The sequence below is a fragment of the Malaclemys terrapin genome, chromosome 18 (assembly GCF_027887155.1).
Source record: "Malaclemys terrapin pileata isolate rMalTer1 chromosome 18, rMalTer1.hap1, whole genome shotgun sequence".
Lineage (NCBI taxonomy): Eukaryota > Metazoa > Chordata > Testudines > Emydidae > Malaclemys > Malaclemys terrapin.
The window spans coordinates 12,409,066-12,434,244 of record NC_071522.1 but is presented as its reverse complement, the minus strand read 5'-3'; the positions used below and the strand labels follow the sequence as shown (position 1 = coordinate 12,434,244).

The 25,179-nt window shown below is 38.3% G+C and overlaps 1 protein-coding gene across 2 annotated transcripts; it reads right to left on the bottom strand.

Annotated features, from left to right (window-relative positions):
• Positions 1 to 311: 311 nt before the first annotated feature.
• NCBP3 (nuclear cap binding subunit 3) lies at positions 312 to 25,095 on the bottom strand. Of its 2 annotated transcripts, XM_054008155.1 has the most exons (14): positions 24,882 to 25,095; positions 23,715 to 23,780; positions 20,894 to 20,999; positions 19,234 to 19,359; positions 17,362 to 17,490; positions 13,550 to 13,623; positions 12,367 to 12,475; positions 11,436 to 11,535; positions 10,974 to 11,080; positions 8,621 to 8,906; positions 6,844 to 7,001; positions 5,946 to 6,110; positions 5,562 to 5,607; positions 3,663 to 3,746 (listed from the first exon to the last, which is right to left on the bottom strand). In XM_054008155.1, exons 1-13 carry the CDS (start codon positions 25,032 to 25,034, stop codon positions 5,585 to 5,587), a joined length of 1,602 nt encoding a protein of 533 aa, XP_053864130.1. In that variant the 5' UTR covers positions 25,035 to 25,095; the 3' UTR covers positions 3,663 to 3,746; positions 5,562 to 5,584. The 2 variants fall into 2 exon arrangements, with proteins under 2 accessions (XP_053864129.1, XP_053864130.1); XM_054008154.1 differs by lacking the exon at positions 5,562 to 5,607 and having other exon boundaries at positions 312 to 3,746; positions 24,882 to 25,092.
• Positions 25,096 to 25,179: the final 84 nt, after the last annotated feature.

Here is a 25,179-nt window from a genome sequence, read left to right as displayed (position 1 = left end):
GCTCCTTTAACCTTGACATGATCAGGGAATACCAGTTTGCATTGAAACACCATATGATCAGGTTGAGTTTGGATTACAGGACCATGAAGTAAAGCTAAAGGTTGTTTAATCCAGATTAATTTGTTTCTCACCCCCATATAAAAAGAGGAGAAAGGGCTAATTGATGCACCCACATCCTCTATATTAAAATAATCACATCCTTTTCTCTTAATTTGTGTAATTGCTAGGGTCCGGACTATACTGCAGTAGGCCCTTTTCAGGAACTGATTTAAATGATTACCCAACAAAATTTCAGTAAAATTGGACATTAATGTAATTTCTAGCAGTTTTTATTTGGAAGAAGACCAAGCCAACAGACATCAGCAATATCTGCTTAAATAAAGGTATAAATATTTTCACATTATATTCTTTGCCTTGAATTGAAAAAAAAAATGTACTTTTGCTCTCTTCTTTCCCTTGTCTGGTATTGGATGCACTTACCTGAAAGAAAAATCTTGGTTTTAAAGTCCTAAGTCCTGGTTCTGCCCATAGAGAATTGGGGCCTAAAATGCCACATGTCAATTTCTTTTGAAAAACAGAATGCAAGTCACCTGAACCACTCACTAAAAGAGTTTTTTTCCCTTTAATAAGAAATGATCTAAATAAAGTCTTAAGGTGTTTCTAGAACAGTTCACTTAGAATTGAGGAATGCTCATTTCCCTTCCCTGGCGTAGGTCCTACGGCAAAACCAGAATATCTCTCTCCCAAATCTGAGAGACTGAACAGATTTCATTTATTCTAATGGAACAGACAGGTCAAATTTCTCACATTCACTACCTGAATATTTATTATTAACATTAATCACTTAAAAATGCCCATCTTTTCTTTCCTTTTTTGGTTATGAGCTTTTTGCTTCATTATGTTGCAGAGAGACCTACAGGCTTTTTTTTTTTTTTTTTTTTCCAGCTTGCCTTTTACATTACTAATTTAAATTTGTCTTGCACAGAAGACACAATAATGACTTGAGAACTAGTGAAACGCCAACCAAACAAGAATCAAGGGAGTGCAAAAAGCCAAGCAAAATGGGGGGGAGGAGAAGTATTTTTAGTACACCTGCTTACAATTTTTTCCTATGTCTTTTGTTAACATCTGCTTAATTTCATTGAGTAATTAACATTTTTAGGAAAGGATATCTTTGTTAAAAAGACTCACTACCCACTTTTAATTAAGGTGAGAGAAAACAATACACACCACATCTGAGACAACGGATCGGGTCCTCTAGCCAAACCAGACTTGACACATGTGATACTGGCAAATACCTTTCAAACCCTCTTTATACTTCATAAAGAAGCACAAATGGGCACAAGGTCAATTCTAGAAGAATCCTTTGTATGGTCCCTTTAACAATACACTTACATTACACTCACAATTAGGGCTATGAGGACTCAGGCCTAAAGATTTTAAAGATATTGGAGCCTCCTACTGTGAAAGGCATAGCCACTTCTTGGTTGAGAAGGAAGACACAGCAGCATGCCCATCAGCAACACTAAAAGCAGATTAAAGGCCCAGTTACTCTGCCTAGGCAGAAACCTGCAAGGGCTCCAGAGCAGTGCAGCTTACATGATCAGGGGCCTACACCATCTCTACTTCCAGAAAGAGTAAGATGTGATATTGGAGTCAAGCCAGCAATACAACCCAAGTAATTTACTGGCAGAAACACAGCAGTTAAGGGAACTTTTATCAGGATCTTATATAGGTAAGGTGTCAAATGTATTGTTAGATATGGTTCTATTTTAAAGCTTTATAAGGGGAAATATATTAATGAAAGTACACATCAAAATAACCCATTACAGTGATATTGCAGTCATTTACTCTTGTCATGAACAGTATTTTTAGGCAGCCATGTTTACCAGACAATAGTCAATTCAATTAAATATATAAAAAAGGGTGAATGTCACAAAAGCAAGGAAACAGTTAAGGCTAGAAGCCCAGTCAGTCCCCAGCTCACCCTGCTGTATTTAGTCACTGTAGCTTATCTTCAGTTTCACATACTGCTATTAGAACATAATATTCTTATACACGCACTGACATAACGGAGGTTAACTGCAGATTCCTCGCTTTTGCAAAGCCCCAAACCTATTTCAATATAGTATGAAAAAATTAGAAAAACAGAAGAAAAATGTATGTTTAAAAGGAAGAAGGGGAAGGGCCACACTGACATTTTGGGCTAACAGAACCTAGGAATTAAATACAATGCAAACAGATTTGCAGGCTGTCAAACCTTGGCAGGTAATATTTTGCTACATGTTGTATTTACCAGAATGTCATACACATTATTCCTTTTCCTGGAGTTGTGGGCAATCAAAATAAATGCCACAAATAAAAAAAATCCAGTTGCACATTCATTAACCTTTTTACCTACTAAGGAAGAGGACATGGGTAAGAAAAGTGAAGTGAATGTAACTAGTCAACCATGTGCACATCCACATGTACTATACAATTAGGACATTCAAAAATATTGACATGAAACACTGATCCTATATTTTCCTTTTCTCTTTCAATCATATTATATATCTATATATATAGATAGATATATATAGATATATATATAGTTTAACAGCACATATGAAAACACCACTATAAGCTTTCACTGTAGCCAACAGAATTTTCACAAATATAAACATTATTTTAAGCTTTTAAATTGTTAGATTTCTTCAAACATAATACAGCTATATTGAAATATTTTTTTAAATTGTTTCAACATTTAAACTCCAAAAAAATTAATCATCTCAGGAATTTGCACCATTCTGTCAACAAATCTAACTCTGCAGTCTTGAACTTGTCAATCTTCACTTAAAGCAAAAAGTTATCACCAAAATGAATGAAGCAGAATCCTTTCTGAGACTAATATAGTGGTGCTGCTCTGATGTTATTTTGAAGTATTACTGTACTAGGAGGTCTAGTTTAGATTTACATTCAGTATTTTGGAGGAGTGGGAGGCAGCAATCCCTTTATAAGCTTTACCCTTGCTGGCTGGCACCCAGGAAGCATCATTGTTATTACTCTATGAGGAGAATAAAGGTGCTGGTAACAGCTATAAGGGCAAGGCAATAGTGATTATTCTGAAGTTCCCTAGTCTTTGGATGAACTGTGTAAAACATTTTCTTAAAAGACTCCATGTTAAAAAGATTAAGAACAAAAAGTCTTCTACAAAATCCAGGAGTAGTTCTGCCCCTTCTTTAAAGTTTGAAGCTTGGGGAAAAAATGTTTTGCAATAACTACTACAGGTTTGCTGTAATAAATGTATATGACAATGCCCTACGCAACACAGGGCCACACATACTGAAGACAAATGTGATTGCTTTAAATGTCAAGTGGTATACAGGTCTTTACTTCTGTGTAAACAGAACGGAGAGGCTCCTGGAACCTCAATAAGAGTCCTGCCACACTTCCATAATGTTCAGCCTTTGGGCAATGGACATCTTGCCATGCTGCAGCGTTCAAATCCTGAAGATCAGGGTCTAAAGAGCATCATGATTCAGTGTCTGACCCAGAACTACTCTCCCGGCTAATTTCAATTTGTAGAGATGGCAAGTTATCTAATCGGCTTTTCTTCTGGCGAGACTGTTCTTTTTCTTTTATTAGAGCACCCCATGCCCGCTGGAGCTCTGAATCGTCCTCCTCTGGAGCGGTTACTGAGTTTTCTGGTTTATCTGGAGTCTTTTCTTGTGTCTTAGGTGCTGATCCTAAGCGGGTCCATAAATTACCTAAATTGGATTAAAAACATGATGTTTGAAAAATCACAGAAATGGATAGTAATGAAAAACTGACGTGTTCAAAAATGTCTTCAATTTTAACCATTGCATTTCCTAAATTTTGAACACTTCAACTATGCAACCTTAATGTTCTCAACATTTTTTTAAACAGAATTTAGTATATTTTAAAGTGCAGGTCTACTCTTAAAAAGTAACTATGTAAGATGGTGCTTTTATTTAATTCTTCTACTATATGTATCCAGAGCAATCCTTGCTTACAGCAGTGATAGTTAGGGCTCTGTGTTTGTCACAAATCACATGGATTCCGTGACTTCTGCAGTGGCTGATCCCGGGGCCAGCTGCAGGAGTGGCCCTGCAGCCGGGCACTGCTCTGATGACCCCGGGGAGCTGGTCCTGGGGACCACCCGAGCAGCAGCTGGCCCCAGAGACTGCCTGAACAGCGGTCCCAGGGTGGCCGGAGCAGCGGCTGGCCCCCCAGGGCTTCCTCCCCCATGGCAGCCAGATCGGCGGGCCCCCAGATTCATTCAGGGGTATTGAACAGGTCACGGACTGTGATGTTTTGTTTTTTGCCCGTGACCTGTCCATGACTTTTGCTAAAAATCCCATGATTAAATCATAGCCTTAGTGATAGTACATTTTCACTAATTTTACTTCTGTTAGAACTGTAGAATCACACATTTTTGAATAAGGCTTTGTCTACACTAGAAAGTGGAACCTTTTTAACTATACCAATATAGTTAAACTGGTACAACCCCTCCCAATGTGGGCACAGTTATATCAGTATAAAGGTGCTTTGTACTGAGATATAACTTATTCTCCTTCCAGTATGGGAATAGCAACCCATATAAGAAACCTTTATGTTGTGTCCATGCTAGGAGCTGGTATATGTACATTGATTAAAAAATAATCAAATCATACCCCGTAACAACAAAGTTATACTGATAGTCCTGGTCCACACACAGATTTTGTAAGACAGCTGGATTCAAATGCATCATCAAAAGAAGTTACAGTCTTCCCCAATACTTCCCTTGCATCTGTGCAGCCTCTATGTGGCCTATAGACGCTTTATTACTGGTGATTTACAAGTATGAAAAAAAGACACTATGACTCCCAGGTTAAGTTTTCAGGGCTGTCACCAAAAAGAGCTTTCTTTTTGTAAACTGAGAAAATGTGACCTAGCCTCACTAAGAAAGTTACGGAACTGTATCGAATTATTTTCATGAAGTCTTCTGAAAGTAGAGCCACACTTTAAAGAGAATGACAGTGAACATAAATAATTGTATTGCAATTCACAGTCAAAATGACTGAAGGTTAGGAACGTATATAAGCAGTTTGAAATGCAAATTCTTTGGTTGCTATAGTTTTGCACTTTTTATTAGCACATTATTACACCTCAGAGTTTGAGATATCTTTAACAACTGCTCTGTTCAGACAAGCTGAGCAAAAGAATAAAAAATAAAAATCAGGAAAAGTTCAACACTGAGGATAGAGAACAACATTCAGGGAAAATCTGTCTTAAAAGTTCCTTTATTCTATATGTTGAGAGAAAAGTAGAAATTAAATGCAATAAATTATATAATAATTCAACCATCATTCTATGATATTCTCCAAGACCAGATTTTGAAGACATTTCAACCAAATTCTGCCCTCAAAAAAGTGCACAAGTCTCATTATCTTTTATGGTAATTGTATACATCTCTCAGGGCAGAATTTGGCACTTGTGACTTCTAATAACCATTACTGTAGTGCTTTACAACTTCAAAACATTCCACAAACATTCACTACTTGATTTCTAACTTCAGTCACCAGAATATTATTCCTCCAGGTTTTCATTTGAAGTTCCTCTTGTTCCCTAGAATCAAAGCAGTAAAGTATCTTAAAGGGAATAAGCCAACATTTGTGATCTTCATTACAAAAACTGCTTTAGCTATTACAAGTTATTCACATGAGGATTTTGTAATAAAGCTCATGAGATGCAATCTCTATGCAAGATTATAAAGTCTAGAATTTTATCCACATGAATGGCAAAGCTTTAATGTTTAGGAATAATATTCTGTTTTTAAGTTAATATCCTTTGGTTATTTTCTAGTCAAATGCCACTAACAGCATCAAGACATCATTGTCGTCTGTAGTTACAAGCTACATATGCACCCCTAAAGTAAAGTCACATTTTCTCTCTGTAAAACAAACCTGCTTTCTTCTCTCTGGTGTCAGAGTAAAGGCCTTTCACATCTTGTTTGGGTATCCCTAACCGGCTATGTACATCTGATACTGATTCTCGACGAGGGGTGGAGGTGCTACTTGGGGGCTTGACTTCTGGAGAATGAGGTCTCTTTCCTAGTCTCTGCCGTACATCTGGAAATAACATCACAGTGATTAAACTGAGTATTTATGTACTGCATTTATTTTAACTCTTCCAGCTGATCCTGTGTCCTTTATCCATTTGCAAAATTTGGAATTAGAGAGGCTATGTATTATTGTTTTTTCTGAAGTCTTAATTAAATCTTAACATAGCTCACTGTCTTTGAAATGCTCTGAATTCCTGTATTACAGTTTATCCAGGCTTGAATTATTTCTATGACAGATTTGTCACATGGCATCTTTGCAAGGTACCCCCTTTTGGGATGTTTACTCTTACGTGGCTGGGCTTTGTCCCCAAAGATTAAAAAGTAACAACTTTTCTAAAGATCGCCAAAAGCCATCTTTGTTTTGGATTCCATTTCTATTTTAGGAATATAAATACTGAAGGAAGAGAAAAGGGTCTCTGTCTAATGTGAGGCAGTTTATATGAAAAGCATGATTCCATTAATTACTTTTTAGAATACATGAAAAAATCCGCTTTAAAATTACAGTATTGCTTCCTCTAACTTAGAGAACTAAACTGAAAACCAGAGCAAAAGAATCTTATTGTAAAGATACTTAACCCATGACGTGAACCATACCATACTGAAAACTGTAAGGGCTGGTCTACACGATCACGCTAAATCGATCTAAGTTACACAACTTCAGTTACGTGAATAACGTAATGGAAGTTGACGTAGTTAGAGCCACTTACCACGATGGCTACATTGCGCTATGTTTACATTACCTGATTTTGTAGTGCTGACTGGCTGACGCTGCCCTGTATTATTCTGACGTTTTTCCTCTAACAGTAGTCTTACATCTGCAACTTTTTCTGACGATCCTTTGCTGCCAATCCGGTTTTTGACATTACTGGATGCTATACTATCCGCTCTCATAGAGTTCCTAAATAAAGACATAATGTATTTCTAATCAGCAAATAAATTCTCATGAATGAATCCCAACAGAGTCCTCAGGAAGGCCCCCTGTGCATAAACACATTTTGGAAGTTAGTGATATCACACACAAAATCTATCACTGTAAAAAAAAAAAAAATCTGCATTCCAGAATCAGTCTTAGCTCTTCTTCAAGCATATTATCAATATGCTCAGAGCATTATATGCTGCATATCCTGCATCCAGGATGCCTTAGAAGCCTGTAACAAATAGGTAGCAATGTTTTCCAGTTTTAAACCAGGATATAAGCATATCTTGTCAAAACAACAATAGACAGAGTACCAATGCTTCTCTAAGTTTAGGTTCATCATCGTTTGTTACTCAAGACTATAAGCAATGTGCACAGGGGCTGCTTGTAAACATCATACCAGTCGGGGATAGTGCAGATAAGGGATACATTTGTAGGCTATGATAGTACAGAGCTTTCTGTATTTCTTCTTTTTAAATATCTTTTACTGAATCATGTCAGAGCTAAAGAGGGCATGCTGATGCTGCTACTTCACTTAAGTCATTACAGTTATGCCACTGAAATGACAAGTGATTGATCTTAACGAAGAGTCAAATGGGATAAGATTTCAAGGAGAGTTGTTACTCAGTGCTAAGGATTTTCAGCATTAAATATACTACACATTGAGATGTCATCCTATAGTGGCTACTTCAGAAGGGTTCCATATTATATCCAGTCAAAGCAGAATACAGGTCTGTCGCATCTTAGGCGCATTTAACATGCGTAATTTCAGCTTTATGCAGTTGGCAAAAACAAAAACAAAAAAACAAACACACAAAAAAAGAAAAATAACAATTTTAATACTGTACTTGTAGTGCGGGCAATTCCACCCGCCATTCAACTCAATGTAATTTTGACTATATGCGGTTTTCGCTTTACGCCTAACCGCGGAACGGAACCCCCGCGTAAGATGAGACTCGCCTGTACTGCAATTGTTGTTAAGATCTTCACATGTACTATTGAGTCACTTCTTTTGAAATACATGGTCTAACTGGAATGATCTTAATATACAAGATGTTCTGTGCCATGAACAATATTAAGTAGTTACTGAACATGTTTTTGGACAATTCTTTTATATTTACTATTTAATAAACAGTTATTTCATAGATTTTTACATAATCAGTATATACTTAAAAAATTACAGCCCCAGTCTTGCAGACACTTATGCATATGAGTAAATTTAAACTTGAGTAGTCCCATTGAATGCAACAGGAAACTCAGATATATAAAATTACTACGTACATATTCGCAGGATCAGGATCAAACGCCTGTACTACATGGGTTTTAACCATTAAAGCGTGACTCAAAATACTTAAGTTAATGAGTTGAGATCCTGAACAGTTATTGTACTTTTTTTTTTTTTAATTAAAAAAAAAAAAAAAAATCAACTGAACTGCTCGTCAATTCATATAAGTGATTACATTAAATTATTTTCAACAGCTTTCAAGCTTTAAAAAAATTATTTTAACCAAATCAAAATATAATATAATTATAATATAATGCAAGAAACACTTTATGACTGGGGTTTTTAAGTAATAAAATGCAAGAAATTAAATTTTTACCTAATAGTTTTCAATTGAGATTCCACCTCATCAGCATACATTGTCATTTTCATGCTCTTTTTGGGAGATGGAGTGGATATCATTTTCAGTTCAAGATCATAGTCCATTTCATCAGAATCAGACGCACTGGCACTTGATCGTCTTGCTGCACTGCGATCTCGAGACTGTTTGAAAGCTTGTAGTTCATCCCGGTACTCTACCACAACCCTGTCATCCTCATCCATATCCTCCTCTTCCTCCTCCTCCTCCTCTTCCTCAATAGGCTCCTCAGGAACATTCACTAGGCCTGAAACACAACAATTAATTTTGAGAGATCGCAGCTTATCTTTCTGATACATGTTTGCACAGTTTTTGTAGTCATATCGGTCCCAGGATACGAGACACAAGATGGGTCAGGTGATCTCTTTCACCGGACCAACTTTAAATCCTGAAGAAGGGGTCTGTGGAGCTCAAAAGCTTGTCTCTTTCATCAGCAAAAGTTGGTCCCATAAAAGACATTACCTCACGTATCTTATCTCTTTTTCATAAAGTTAATTAAAAATCAAGATTTAGAAAAAATGGCAAGTAAATACAGGAAATATAAACCTGCCATGAAACATGCCATAATCTGTACCATTCACTGTCTCAGAAGGGAGGTTAAGTACTACCGCTGGATTTTTTTAAAATGTCTGAGTAACTGTATGATCAATAATATGAAGCGATACTTGATAAAATAAAGATAATTAATTCTAATGATTATATAGTGCCTTAAGGTGATCACTGCTGGTGACAGAGAAAGATTTCTTCCTGATCCCATATTCAGCATTGCACAACAGAACAGGTGCATCATGTATTGCCAATGTTCTAAACCTTTAATATATACTCGGTTAGAAGTAAAACGGTGTTTTAATCTTGTGTCGTATGCAACAGGAGGCAAACACTGCCCCATCAAGTAATACAGTGTTAATCACACATAGTTAAATGGATGATGGGGCAGTTTCAGCACCCTCTTCCAATCTTCATGTGACTCAGTACATATACAGGAATATATTCTAGAAAATGTACTGAATGCACTTTGTATCAGTCTTTTTTTTTTTTTCTCCTTCAAAGTAGTCAGCAGATATGCAGCCTCCTGTACAGCTTTTCCTTAGCACTTAACATATTTCTTCCCATATTAGCTCCCTAATACACACACCCATAAATCACGTGACCACTGTAAAGGCTAAAATACCAATTAGAAGCTCATTGATTGGGTTTTCTGGACTATTTCCCCCTGGAATATATACCACCCAACTACTTTATTTTTGTCATGTATTGTAAGACAAGAGTTGAAATGGCAAATATGACAGTTTAAAAGTGAAGTGTAAACAAACCACTAGAGATTTTTGTTTTTTACGCTCCAGACCCCATTTCCTAAATCTCTAAAAGAAAACAATCAAGTAAAATGAAGTACCTACTGACTTACACCAAGTGATTTGATGTTTTGTATCTGAACTGTTGCTTGCAAAACCATAGGACAAAATCTAAGTGCTGGGTGGAAAAAAGCATAGCTCTCTTTCACTTATCCGACACTGTTCTATTTATCAGATTAATTATGCACAATCTATGTCAAGTTGACAAATCCAAAGACAGTAACAATTATATTTTGTCAGGTATTCCATTAATAAATATTTCAATTACTGTTTTACTTGAGAGATTGCTTTTATTTAATTAAATTTATTATTTTAGAATTTATATTGTGTATATTGATGCTTAGGTTATACTTTGCATTTGCATAGCACTTTTCACAAGAGGATCTTAAAAGGACTCACAACATCCTTGAGAAATAGTTATCAAGTAAAGGTTAAGAACAATGTTTAAAGCACTGGACACACATCTGGGCTTGAGTCCTAACTCTGTCTCAGATTTCCTAAGTGATCTTGGACAAGTGACTTCATTTCTGTGTCTCAGTTCCTCACCTGCAAAGTGGGAATAATGTTGTCCTGTCACAGAGAGGTATTGTAAGAATGATTCATTCAGATACTATGAGCCATATAAAGTGGCTAGACAGATAGGGAAACAGGAAAAATTAGGTCATGTAGCAAGTAAATCAGTGGCTAAGCAGGGCCAAGAACCCTAGTATCTCGACTCAATTCCATGTTTTAACTATTAGAAATGCCTCCACCCAAAACTAGCATGTGGTAACCACTGTTTTCTCCTGGACTAAACTCTGCTTCGGTTAATTATTTAATGAGGCGAAGTGGACAGAAAAGGCAGGCCGGTGAAGCACAAAGACCTATATTTTATTTCATTGTGCAGTTTCACAACAGCTGCAACACAACTTGTTTGAAGATGTAAAGCACTATATATGTTCCCAGTACGGTCATTAAATTACCTGAATGCCGGTGTTTATAAGGAGGTGTCAACCCAACATCATCCCCAATGAGTGTCCTTTTCTTTATCACATCACGATGGATTCGACGTGAATGATATCTTCGTTTCCTGGAATGCCAACAAAAGCAAACACATTTCTGCCATGTAAAAGGCCAAAAGAAAGTGACCTAAATTCAGCCACGGAGTAACAGCTCTAACTTCCATTGACTTCAGCGGCAGCTGAACGCATTTACTCTATGGCTTTATTTTGCCCAGTATGAATATCTCAACTATAAGCACTTGTTAATTTTGAATTCAAATTTTTATAAATGTAAAGTCAACAAGTCAACTTTGCTAAAATACAAATCAATGCTCCCCACCCGCAAGTCTACAGAACTTTGAGGGATGACACTCACAAGTTAGACAGCCTTGTAAGCATGGCTAGACCCATGCAAGGTTCTACTCCCCTTTATCATGTACTCACCAAGAGTTGCTAAGAATTCCTTTCATGCCACCATAATTAGGGTTGCCATATTTCATGTAGTACTGACTTCTTCTTGCAGCTCCCAGCTCTTTTTTATCATCTGAAAATGTGTAATTAAGTTAAAGGAATACTTTTTCCCTAACCACACTGGAGCAAAAATAAAAGAGTGCCCAGTCAAAGATATGAAGCATGTATCGTAATAGGCAGTCTCAACTATTGTTGAGCTATACAATATGCAATCTCCTTCATGTGAGTAAAAGATCCATGTACTTACTAGGAACAAAACGGATTACAATGCTTGCTGACAATTCCTCTGAAATAAAACTAACAGTAAAAGACACTGGGTTCAACTAATTTCATTCCATGGAGATACGAGTTTCCATTTATCACTTTCCTGTTGTATTATGTATCACTTTAAGAGCTGGAATATGGAGACTATCTAATTAGAGATGTCACTGTCAGAACTGTATGAAAAAGGACATAGTCAAACTGGAAAAAAGGCAGGACTTCAGTTTGTTTACCTTAAATGCATTAATATTATCTATTGACATGACTGGAGCTGGCAACAGCTTCCACCAATACCACATAAAGAATTCCAACACCATAAGCACGGCAAATGATTCTTGATGCTCAGAAAAGGCAAAATTTGCCCTTATGCAGAACCTTTTTCGTGGGCTTCAGTGGGATTGAAGTGGTAGATAGATCTTTTACCGAATCTTTGCATTAGGCTGAATTTTACCCAGAATAAGTTTTACATATACGTTCTTCACACATTAAAAAAATACACACAAGTACTATGAGATTTTAACATATAATGCTTGACAATCTAACACTTTAATAATGATTTTATTTTTATCTGTGATGTAAAGACATCATTTTAGTCATCAGTCACCTTCAAACACTGTACAGTGCAGTGCAGTGAGTCATTTACCTTTCGTAGCAAATCTCATGAACAGTTTGTTTCCTTTAGCCAGCCTGTTGGCTGGGCGTAGATCGTTACGTAGGAGAGAATCTTCCTCTACCTGGGACAGCACATCCAACTTTGGAAAGAAAATATTTTAGATACAAAGATTTCAGCACAGATTACATTCAACAGCAAAGCTAACAAATGATTACTAAGAAAGTTTATTTTTGTGTTAGGAGCTTTCCAGCAGATTTGTGAACTCAAGCTGTTTTGCTTTTCTTTAACAGACTGATTTATTAAAGTAACATTGGCTAAAATTATTATTATTTTTTTAACAAAGATTCCCCTCCCTGTCTTATTAATACACTCAGTTACTAAAACGAGGCTTTTTAAAATCTAATTTACTTTCCACTACTTCTGACTATCTACGTTTCATTCAACCTGGACAATGAAAGACAACTAGTCAATTTTATTTTTGCTTACAGTCAGTTTCTAGCCTGTCACACACTAGCACAATGCTGCAATGTCTGGACTGCAAAAATACAATAAGTGTTTGTTTAGAGAAGTTTCCATTAAATTTATTATTATTAAATCTGTTATACACAAACTGAAATTTGGACCAAACTGACCTGACAGTATCTATTAAGCAGCTCATCTTAAAATAAACAGCTTTTTAAAAATTTCTTTCATCTCTAGCAATATTTCAGTTGGTTTCTTTTCAAAAGCAGCATTATTTTAGATGTGCTGTCCCTGCTGTTGTAAGAGTGAAACAAATGACTTAAATAGATACATTCCCCCATGCATACCTTTATGTACAGTTTGCCAAAACCGAATAGCTTGGCTCCTCTTCATCCTTCCTCCTAATTACTCTCTTTATCTCCTCCTTCCAGTCTTTTCCATACCTGCTTTCATACTGTCCTCACATGGGTGGAGCAGTTTCAGACTTCCCATATGCCAAATGCCCTCCCGCTCCTAAAAACTCACTTTCACAAAGCCATCCTAGGCTGGTATCTCCACTGACAAAGTCTCTGGACTTCTCCTTGCCTTAAATGTTTTCATAAGTACTAAATCTGATTTAGCAATTTAATTTATAATACTATACAATAGTCCAGATTCTGTATAATATTTTTGCATTAAGAGTAGAATATCGGAACGACCTCACTGCCCAAAACTGAATCTCTCATGTTAATGTTTTTCTTTCTGTACTGACCTCAACATCACTTGGATTGTCATCCTCAACCTCTCCTTCCTCGGTCTCATCATCCGAGCTTTCCTCCTGTTTGTCTAAGAATAAACAAATTTTAGGATATTCTTCCTGATTTTATGATGTCGCCAGCATTTGCTTTTCATTTCCTTATATTTTCTGAAATCAAACTGAGTAAGTTATCAATTGTTCTGTGTAGCCTGGAGAATAATTAAGATAGTAAACCTCTGCAAAAATTTTAAACAGGTGTATAAACTAACCAATCATAGAGCTTCCGTCATGCTGGCGCTCTCTACTAATGTAAGTGGTTGAAGCAGTAAGGATGGATTACCAGTTTAATTGTCTGTCAATATAAGAAAACACACTGTGTTTCATTATTAACTGCAGAGAGGTCATTAAATGCCTTAATTTAGCTGCCACTTAAAAATACTTGAGTTAATCTTCAATAGTTAGAACTATGTTCAATAGTTAGAAAGTCACTGAAATAATCTTTGCAGCTAAAAAAAACTATGAGTTATTTCATTTCAAGAATCTAACATAAGTAGTTTTGGAAGCAAACTTTTAAACAGTAATACCTGATTACACTAGTCTATTGATTGTGTACACTGTGCATTGCTAGTTGATGGCAGATATTTTCAGTTTATTTTTTGGGGCTAAGAAAAAGATTTTGTTTATATTGTCAGCAGAATCTTGTTTCAAATATTTCTGAAAGACAACTTAATAGTCCTTTAATGGTGCCTCTCACTCAGATATCTCAAAGCACTTTACCAACATTGGGTAAGCCTCTCAGCAGCCCTGTTTAGTAAGGGAATATAGATTCTTCACCTAGCAACTAAATGCAGCAACTTTCAGAGTGGAATACAACAGCTGGTTACAGCACACAGCAACTTCACAAACGTTATGGACAGGAACGAAGGAATACTGAACCCAAATGAAACCATGGAGAATATTCAGACAGCAGAATGCAATTACTTTGGTGGAATTTGGCCAAGTTATCAGGGCTAGCATACTGCCTCTTACAAAAAGGGCCACAGGATCTTTAATTACTGCAAGAGGTTTTTAATGACAAAATGCGCCTAGCTAACTCCAAAATTATTTAAAAAAAAAAAGAATATATTTGAGCCAAAGCCTCCCTAATATGTTGGATTTATCCGATTCCTCAGACCTTAACTTACTTCATAAATTCTTTCCAACTGAAGAAGTCTGAACTTGGCCCAGTATCCTGCTTTTCCAGATGACCAGATGCAGAAATGTATGTGGGAGTTTAGGTCAATACATATTTTACTACTGTTGATATACACAGCATAATAATTACTTTGCACCCGACAGGATCAATGTGAAATAGTCTCCAAAAATAACACAAGATGTATTTTAAGAATGTTACATTTTGTAGAATCTTGGTATTTGCCTGAAATCAAAGGTTATGTTGTGTTTTAATACTGCACAAAAAAAGTTTTCAGTACAAAGAAATAAGACATGGTATAGAGGAGGCTGGTAAAATGGTATAAAAAGCACCTAAGTCTTCCTCACAATAGCTATTTTTGTATAGACTTGAGTTTTCCCAAGGCAGGAAGGGGGTTGTTAGAAAGGCTCTGAGTTGCAGTGGAAAGCTGCAAGGAGAAATCTGCTCTGAAGGCATCTGGAAGCATAACAGAGTTGTGAAAACAGACCACATTTGATGGTTTCTGCTAGTGCATAACGTACAGAAAGTGGAGATCGGTAATCTGGATTTTGTTCATGCAACTCAGACCTAAGCATAATTTATAGTTTCAGTTGAAACAAATGTTTTTATGAATTGCATTGTCACTATTGGTTGATAATGTGCAATTCAATATCTTGGTTTGAACCACATCACAGGAAGTTAACACATCACCTAGCAGCAAAACAGTTGGATGTAGTTAAAGTAATAAAAGCTACAAATTCCTGTCTGTAGAAGTATAATGGGGTTATAATTAGGGGGGGGGGGGGGGATGTTGTCAGCAACTAGGTTCCAGGTTTATCACAATTTGAAGGTGTACCTTAACTGCTTCAATTTATACAACTTACCTTGCAGTATGCTCTGTCTGCAAAAGGAGACTATGGGCACTGTGACAGAGTGGAATATGTCCAAGTCAAATTATGAACATTATCTCGTTTTATGTGTGGAAATGTTGGACACTGACTGCACAAGCCTGGACATGCGCAAAGACTCCTTAAAGGACTAACACTAAGAGCCATCAAGACTGCAATCTAAGGTCAACAACTTCGATTATCTTTCAACTATTGGCCCATCCCCATGGAACAATGAGTTTTCTACACAGGGTCCTGCAGTGAGGAAGGGGCAAGCATGACTGAGGGGTCACTAGCGTTTGAATCTGAGCACATGGCTCAGAGGAGAAACCCTATTTAAGGGCAGGGTTCTGCTCTGGGGGCTGGGGTGGGGGGGAGTGACCATCGGCTACATACAGGGACTTGCAGAGAAAGGAGGGAGGGAAGAGAGAGAGAGAGAGAGAGAGAGAGAGACCAATGCACACGCACAGGAGGGACTCTGTCCAACTTAAAATACTGATAAAACCTTAGACTCACGCAAGGGGTGAGCTCATACTAGGTCTCAGGACTTTTGTTTTAAAAGATCTGTAACTCGAATGCTTTAATAAGAAGGTCACTATGGTTAAACAATTCCTGTGTTAGTTGCTTTCCTGCCACACTGTCCCCAACGGGGTAAAGGTACAAGTCCAGAGTGCTCACAGTCCAGGTGGAACTCTGGGGAGTGTATGTGACTGGGGGACTCAGGAGGTCACAGACATTGATTTCAAAGTCCTGGATAACGGCATCCCACATCCCAAGGAAGGGCATTAGACAAGAGGTCAGAGCTTGGGAATGTGCCCTAGGGTCTCAAAGCTAGAAACAGTGGCTAGACCAGCAGTCGGCAACCTTTCAGAAGTGCTGTGCCGAGTCTTCATTTATTCACTCTAATTTAACGTTTCGCGTGCCAGTCATACATTTTAATGTTTTTAGAAGGACTCTTTCTATAAGTCTATAATATATAACTAAACTATTGTTGTATGTAAAGTAAATAAGGTTTTTAAAATGTTTAAGAAGCTTCATTTAAAATTAAATTAAAATGCAGAGTCCCCTAGACCGGTGGCCAGGACTCAGGCAGTGTGAGTGCCACTGAAAATCAGCTCGTGCGCCACCTTCGGCACGCGTGCCATAGGTTGCCTACCCCAGGGCTAGACTCTAGCCAGACGCAGTTGGTTTGGAAGCACATGGGACCCAGCAATTGGGTCCATTTGCAATAGATTTGTAAACATACAGTGGGGTATTGGGTCAGGTTTTAACAGGGTCAAATTCAGAGATAATATAAATAGTGATGGAAGTTACACATTGGTAAATTAATGTCATTTGCAGAAAGGACGGTGTAGTAACAAGGAAAAGCAACCAACAGGAGGGTTGAAGATGATAAAGCATCTTCTTACACCCACTTGTTTCTCATTGTTACCACCCCACCCTTCCACCCACTCAGCTTGTGAGTTACAAGGACTGTGTAACTTGCCCCACTACTTAAAACACCTCTGAATTTGTGTCCTTATGTCTAGAATGTTTAGTACAGATCATATTACTGATTCTGGTATCTCTACAACCCACCTTTTAGGAAGCAGCTCCTTCAAAAGGTTTCCAAGATGAAAGCCTTTTTTAAAGTGGCAGAATACCATTACCTGAAACTACATGACAGAACCTCCTTCAGTAACTCAAATTATGCAGCACCCAAGCCAAGAAAATATACTTTAAAGAATGCGGATTTTTAACTGCATGACCTATATCTTCTGTGCATCTACCTTTCTTGTTTTTTTCAGTTGCTTTCTCCTCGTTGTTTTCTCTGTTTTTGAGTTTATCCTGATCAGGCATAGAGCTCATATTTATAAGAGCTCGTGTTGCTGTCACTTCATCAAGCCAGACTACATTACCTAAAACAAAAAACCCATACAAAAATAGTTCTAGTTAGCTAAAATTTTCCACACAGGCTCTTAAGATTATATCCTTTATCTTACAGTCCTTTATGTAGAAGACAAATTACTAGTATAAAACTTCAGTCACATAAGTATATAAAGTTATATGTACCAACAGGAAGGGAGATTATCAGCTGTATTTCATAAAGGGAAAACAAATCCTTTAGCATGTTTGATCAGCAGGAGACAACTCTTATCACAAAGGACAACATAGGCCATACACCATATTATTTTCTGATCAAAACTAAAAAAAAAAAAAAACCAAAAAAACGCTGAAATGATTAAGGTCTACATAAATAATAGATGTCAAGTATCAGAGGGGTAGCCGTGTTAGTCTGAATCTGTAAAAAGCAACAGAGGGTCCTGTGGTACCTTTAAGACTAACCGAAGTATTGGGAGCATAAGCTTTTGTGGGTAAGAACCTCACTTCTTCTCTTGCATCTGAAGAAGTGAGGTTCTTACCCACGAAAGCTTATGCTCCCAATACTTCTGTTAGTCTTAAAGGTGCCACAGGACCCTCTGTTGATAAATAATAGGGGCTCATTTATTTGTGCCAATAACTAGAAGACCCACTCAAGATTATTGCACCTTTTGAATATGCTAGTGAGCAACCATGATCAAATCAAGGATACTGCCTCATAAAATGATCCGTTCATTTATTTTTAAGAGTGTTGTTTAGTTTCACTGTGTAAAACTCTTGACAGTATTCTAGGAAGTATGACTGAAGTATACTTTGTAAAATAATTAAGTTTAAGTAACAAGAGACTTCATTGCAGAACTCTGCTGTTAATCTTTGCTGAGAAGAAAGGAGAGACTGTTAAGGGGTTTTTGTACAGATCATCAAATTTGTAGATTAGTGATGCAAGGATTAGCAAGGTTCTCGTGCATTGAAGAAAATACAATGCAGATTTCGTACATATAAGAAAAATGCTTGTAAGAAGAGATAGAATTAAAATTATATGCAGTAAAACTGATCATGTCAGGCTGATGATAACTCTGTAAGAAATGTGACAATGAAAGAGGGGAAAAAGATTTGAGAGGTGCTTCTTAAAAATAAGCATTGAGCAAAAGTCCTTTTATTGAGATGCATTCAGTCCAGATACAGCCACAAGCGTTATATGCTGCTCTGCTGTTTAATGATTCTGGAAAAACCAGAGCAATACATTTTATCTTGTTTTATATTAAGATGCCTGAACTGATAAGATTCACTGTACGTAAAGGCAGGCTGAAGAAGGAAAAGTTACATATAAACCAAATACCCAAGTGCCCTTCAACCTTTGGATTTTTAAAGTCTACACCTTTTCTTTGTTTCTCACTCTGAAGAACAAGGACAATACCTCAATACGTCTCGGACCTTTGGTGCAACAGTATTGTACCATTTGCTGCAGCTTGTCATTTTCACCAGTGTTAGCATCTTTCACAAAATTCTATATTGCAGCAGGGTGTAGCCAACCTAACCTGCTAGAGCTGGGGTAATTTTTCTCACTAACCAATAACTTAACTATATATTGCTTTTGATATTCACAGTTCTTTAACAACTAGTTCTTTCAAACACCCCTTTGAGGTAGTAAGTTTACAGATGGGGAAGCTAAAGCGCAGAAGGGTCAGCAACTTGCCCAAAAGCTACAAAGGAAATCAGTGGCAGAACTCTGGAATACGAAAAATATTAAGAACTATAGGCTAAAGACTTAGTTTACTTACACGATGTGTCATCTAGCCACTCAATATGAGCAGGAGGATACTCTTTAAAATAGGCAAAGATGTCCTGGGTACTCATCTCATCTACCCCGCAAACGTGGACTGTATCCAGCCTCACTTTAGGGATTGCTGTAAACAAGAAACAAAACCATTGCTCATTTTTACAAAATGAGTTTATGTATTAGAAACATGTTGAATTAAAAATCAAAATCATTTTTAAAAAGGGGAGAATAGTTTATTAAAGTCAGGTACATCCTATACCAATTTAAAGGCATGATCTTCTAGCCCAGTGGTCTGGAACTTAACTTATAATTTCACAATGTTTTGATCTTTTTAGTTGAAAATAAAAATAGGATATTTATCAACACAAAATCATTAAGAATATTAAAATGTATTGCTATAGAAATTCTACTGCCAATCACCGATTATAATTTGATTTTAAAGACAGCATGCATGTTGTTATTAACTTTTCAATAAGAATGTAAAATCTTCAGCTTATTTTAAAGGTACAGATGCCCCCCCGGGTTACGCAAACCCGACTTACACAAATCCGCACTTACGGACAAAGTTCCGTAAGCTAGAAATAGCTGTTGTTTTGTGGTTTTTTGCACATAATGGTCGGGTATACGTTTAAGACTTACGCAAAATTCGAGTTACGCAAGGTATTCCGGAACGGAACGCTTGCGTAAGTCGGGGAGCATCTGTACATGATCAAATAAAAAAACCAAATCATGCCATTCTGAAAGTTTTTTTACCTAGTATTGTTACAAGCAGTAGTAAGGTTATCCATAACGGAAAATTAAGGATATTATTTTCCTCTGTTTTCAATGTCTTCATCATATATTTCACAACCATCTGTACAGTCAATTTCAAGTTTCCTCTGTATAATCAATGGCCTAGGTCTTGATCCTGCAAATGGATCTGCACAGAAGGACCGTTAGGACCTAGGTCCTGCAACTGCATCCACATGGGTGGACCTCTATGACCACATTGAGCCCCACTAACTTCAACAGGATAACATGCACGTGGATCCCCCCACACTAATGCAGTTGCATGATTGGGGCTTTAGTTTCTTTTCTGTATGTTCTGTACACAGCAACAAAGAGAAATATTTTAAATAATATGGGAAAACATGGTTGTAAAACCACAAAGACTGGCAAGGGATTCAGAGGCAGGTGCTGAATGGTTTTCAGACTACTTTTAACCCTTTTAAAAAGTCTTTTCTTTTTTTTAACTTGATAACACCGTTTTCGTTAAATATTGAACGGACAACCTACTGGAGCCTTGTAACTGTGTGCGTGCCGACAGCTTCTGCTGTGTCAATTGGCAGAAAAGCCTTGGACAGCCAGTCTACACGCAGCAGTGGATATTGCTGCCACGTCAGAAAAAAATGGTGTCTGCCCAAAATGGTTTCTTTTAAGTGTCATCATCCTCCCACAACAATTTTAAGTGTATTTATTTTTTTAGATTGTCTTCAAGTATTTTTTTTAAATGGGAAAGTGAACAGAAAAAAAGGGAAGTGAAAAATACAAGATATTACTTGTACCGATGCTCGCTTTTTCAGGAGTGAGGTAGTTTGGCCATCAAGCCAGGAAACAGGAAGGAAGCAATATAGAGATTCTGCCTTTTGTTCTGTTTGGTAAACTCATGGTACATTCCCTACCTTTCTTCATCATGTCTCGCTCCAATGCCACATTCCTTTGGGCAAGGTTCACTTCAGCTCGAAAATGAAAGCGCTTCGCTCTTTGCTCCTTTTTCTCAATTGCTTCCTGCAGGAAACAAGGTCCAACGGAAAAGGAAATTGGTGCTTTGTTCCAAACAAGTTCCATAGTAATACCAGACATTTAATAAAACACAAATGGCTAGAAATTAATCATTACAAAGTTTCTATTAGTTTTCAATAGGCAATTTCAAAAGAAAATTATGTTAAAAAGGACAAAATTAAGAACTCTTTCACAGCTTAACTAAGAGTCAAATGATTATTGTCTTGTGGCCAAACAGCATAGCAGGAATCATGATGTGTTGTCTGTCACTGACTCTGTATGACCTTGGACAAATGCTTAACCTTTCTGATGGATAACCAAATTTATTTATCCTTAAAATGAGTATACATCAAAGGCAAAATTCAGCAAACCTTTACTTGAAACAAATGTTTCCTCTACCAGGCAGACCAATCTTTTATTTTGAGACTGCTGGCTTGTTTACTTGGAGGAAAAGAAAAAAACATGTTGAGAAGATACAGATCACACAGAGTTTCCAGACAGTTAAAAAAAATTATTTGAAGACCTGTGGCGACTGGGAATATCCCTTTGTGTTTGCACTTCACCAGTACTAACTGGAATGCTGACTATAGAAATCTTGTTGGGATTGGTAATCCAAACTATTTCCAGAGAGCCCATCAACAGTGATACAAAAGATGTTATGCAAGCCCTCAACAGAGACGGTAATTTTCTTTCTTGCGACTGATTAAGAATGCCTCAGTCTAAAAAATTAATGAGTGTTTTAAAAATCTCTCAATCAACTAAAATGAAACTTGTCTCATAAAAATATCCTTAAGCAAGAACTGCCCTCTGATATAACAAGGTAAATTTGTGATAAACTTTTAATCATAGTTTTATTAGATTTCCCAACCAACTCATTTTCATTATTCAGCACTGTACATTTTTATCCATAATTATGTATGCCATTTTGAAGCTGTTATTAAGGAAGGTAACAAAGGAGGGAGATTTTCTCACTGATACCATAACTTTAATTGCTTCCTGAATGACAAGTCTCTAACATACAGAAGCTATAGATTTGTAGCCAAGAATGCTGATTTTCAATCTCGAGCACCAGCTCCATTTGTGCTCTTGGGCAAGTAACAAGTTCTCTGGCTGAGCTTTCTCTAGGCAAAATGGGAATAAAACTCACGCATCAGCTCTCACAGCGCTGTTGTGAAGGTTCGTGTTTTATCATCATCTGAAAATGTAAAGTCCTAATACCACCACAGAACATGGAACAGTACATTTCCTTTTCAATTTCCAGATACAACGTACAGTGATCTGTCATACAGTGATGCCAATTATTTAAAAATTGCAGTGTGTGTCAGAGACCAGCTACAAATTTAAGCTCCCAAAGAACCACAAAATGAGCAAACCTTGTTTTGAAGTGGCTGTTAATTTATGTACTTAAGGCCCAGTATGTGGAAACACACAATGATGCCCTTTGAAGACTCAAGACAATGGAACTAGATTTTCCTGCCAAACACTTGCTTTTCCTTGTCTGTCATTCACATAAGAAAAATTCAGCTGACCTGACTCAAAGGGCTTTGCTTTGCACTATGGAGTGGCATCACTGCAATTCCAAGAGTCTCCTTGTTTTTTGGCACTGAGCATTTAGAAACAATATTACAAATTCTTGGTGGGGTATGAAAACTTTGTCTACAAATAAATCTTTCACTATAAAATCATAGAAAGAGATGTTTGGCTCAGCATTTTCTTGCAGCTTGTTTATTTTGTACATTTTGTGACTTACAAATCGCTGCCTCTAATAATTTAGATGAGACAGATATCACAGCAGGAGAAAAAAATGTCACCAACCTAACATCAAAACAAGAGCTCTCCAGCTATAAAAGAGTGTCTAAAGTCAGTAATACTCAGACCTTAGTGGTTCAGGAGCCAAATTAGTGCACAGCATTGCCCAAAAGAGCCACAGAAGTGTGAATTCATTTTTTCATTTACTATAGTAATATATATATATATATATATATAAAAAATTCTCACAGCAAAATGACTGATCAAGATTATTTTTTTATCAACAACAACTGGTTAATAATATAGTAAAAGCATCCTGATTGGTTAATTATTAAGGCTCAGATTTTGTCACAGATATGTTTAGTAAAAATCATGGATAGGTTGCAGGCAATAAATAAAAATTCATGGAAGCCCGTGACCTGTCCATGATTTTTACTAAAACTATCCTTAACAAAATGGGGAGGGAGGAGGGTCCAGCACCCACAGCGGCTGGGCTGCTGGAGGAGAGGAAGGATAGTGGTCCCCCTGCTCTCCCCCACCATGGTTGGGCTGCTGCGGGGTTCCCCGTCCTCCTCCACCAGCTGGGCAGCTGCAGGGGGCTCCTGCCTCGGAGGGAAGTGGGAGCTCTAGGGGACTCCCCAGGGAGCTCCAGGGTCCCCCTGCTGCCCAGCAGCTAGGAATTGCAGGGCTGCCTGCTGACAGCAGTCCAGCCCCGGGCAGAAAATGTCATGGAGGTCTCTGGAAGTCACAGATTCCATGAACTCCATTACATAATTGTAGCCCTATTAATAATTAAATCACACAGTGTTTTAATATCAAAACAGCTGCAGGAAACACATTAAAGAGCCAATCACTGGTCTAAGTGTACCTGAAAATGACCATTTATCTGAATTTCCTGGAGACCAGCTAACAATGCTTCCTATCCAACAACAGTAATACAAAACTTTAAAAAGACCCACAGCACAATATTACCTTGGAGGTGACATCTATTCCTGTGATGAAACTTCCAGCTTTGTTTTCATACCTTCTACTAGTGTCCTGAAACAAAGCAGAACTGTGATGAAGGCTAAATGCAACAAACCAGACTGATAAAATCTCACCTGGTAATCAGCTCTAAAATAAATCCATTCCTTTCTACTCTCTCCTAACTCAAAGCACCAGCATGTTCTTGACCCAGATGTGGACAACACTCACTCAATGGAATTACGTACAAACAGAATGGATCAAAACACATGCCGCTTCCTTTGGCATAAGTAATTTTTAGCAGTAGTTAAAAAACTAGTACATCCACAATCACAGGGGGAAATATACTCTGCCACAGCAGGAAGTGGAGGTGATAATCAAACAGCATTACCAACTCTAATGTCCATGGTTTCAAGTATAACTGTCTCCAATTGAAAAATTTGTGTGTTTAACATAATTATATTATTTTAAGACATCAGACTCTCTAAAAGTTACAACATACCAGTATTAAGTTATCAAGCAACCTTTTAGCACAAGAGAACATTAAACTCAACTTTCAGATCAAAAAAGTAACTTTTAAGCCTCTTGGCGTCATTGATTCTAGTCCCAGTTCCCAAAATATCCCAGTCTGAATCACTGCCTTTGTTTTGTTAAATCGCCCTAATAATGTCATAAGAATTAAGAGTGACATGGAAAGGAAAAAAACAGGCTTTTTCATTGTTATCGGTTAGTTCTGCTGAGTTCACCAGACTGCACTAAACCATGTAGACTCTATGCCAATAACCCCATTTCTTCTCTGCCCTCTAGCTAAAGCCTCAGCACTCCCCTGGGCGCCCCCCCCCCCCGACTCGACCTGTTAAGTGTGACAAGCCGCCCCGTCCTCACTAGGATTCTACCTCGTGTTAGCCCGCTCGAGTTACTCCCTAGTGCACAGTCTCAGAGATTGGGGGGGGGGGGGTTACTGTGCTACCTCGGCCGCCGCCCCCCCCTCCCGCCTCGCCCTATGTCCCCCGGAGACTCAGCTCCCCCCCCCCCATTGCCCACCCCGCGCCAGCTTCCCGCCTCCACCGTCTGCCCCCTCCCCCTATTGTCTCCTCGGCCTCCCCCCCCCCCGCCGCCGCCGCCGCCTTCCGCGCCCTCCGGCTTCCCCCCTCCCGGCCGGGCCCCGCACCGCACCGGGAGCAGCTCCCGCAGCGAGCGCCGCACGGGGACGGTCTCCAGCTCGCCCTCCTCCACCTCCATGGGCTCGGGCTCGGGGCCGCGGGGCTGCTCCTCCTCCGCCGCCGCCTCCGCCTTCACCGAGATCCGCAGGCCCCGCACGGCCGCCATCGCTCCGCCAGGCCCGCGCGCCCGCCCGACGCAACCAGCGAGAGGGGCCCGCCGGCTGGACTGAGCGCCGCGCCGCCTCCGAGCCGGCCTCCGCGAGCACAGAGACGGGGTGGCGGATAGAGCGCCGCCGGCAGGGCCATAGAGA

What these genes read in the sequence shown, in the direction of transcription:
- NCBP3 (XM_054008154.1), bottom strand. Translation starts at nt 25,034, where the DNA reads ATGGCGGCCGTGCGGGGCCTGCGGATCTCGGTGAAGGCGGAGGCGGCG. An exon ending in GCGAGACATGATGAAGAAAG is followed by an intron (nt 19,360 to 20,893) that starts GTAGGGAATGTA and finishes TCTTGTTTACAG; the next exon opens with CAATCCCTAAAGTGAGGCTG. An exon ending in GGAATTCTTAGCAACTCTTG is followed by an intron (nt 11,081 to 11,435) that starts GTGAGTACATGA and finishes TTGGCATTCCAG; the next exon opens with GAAACGAAGATATCATTCAC.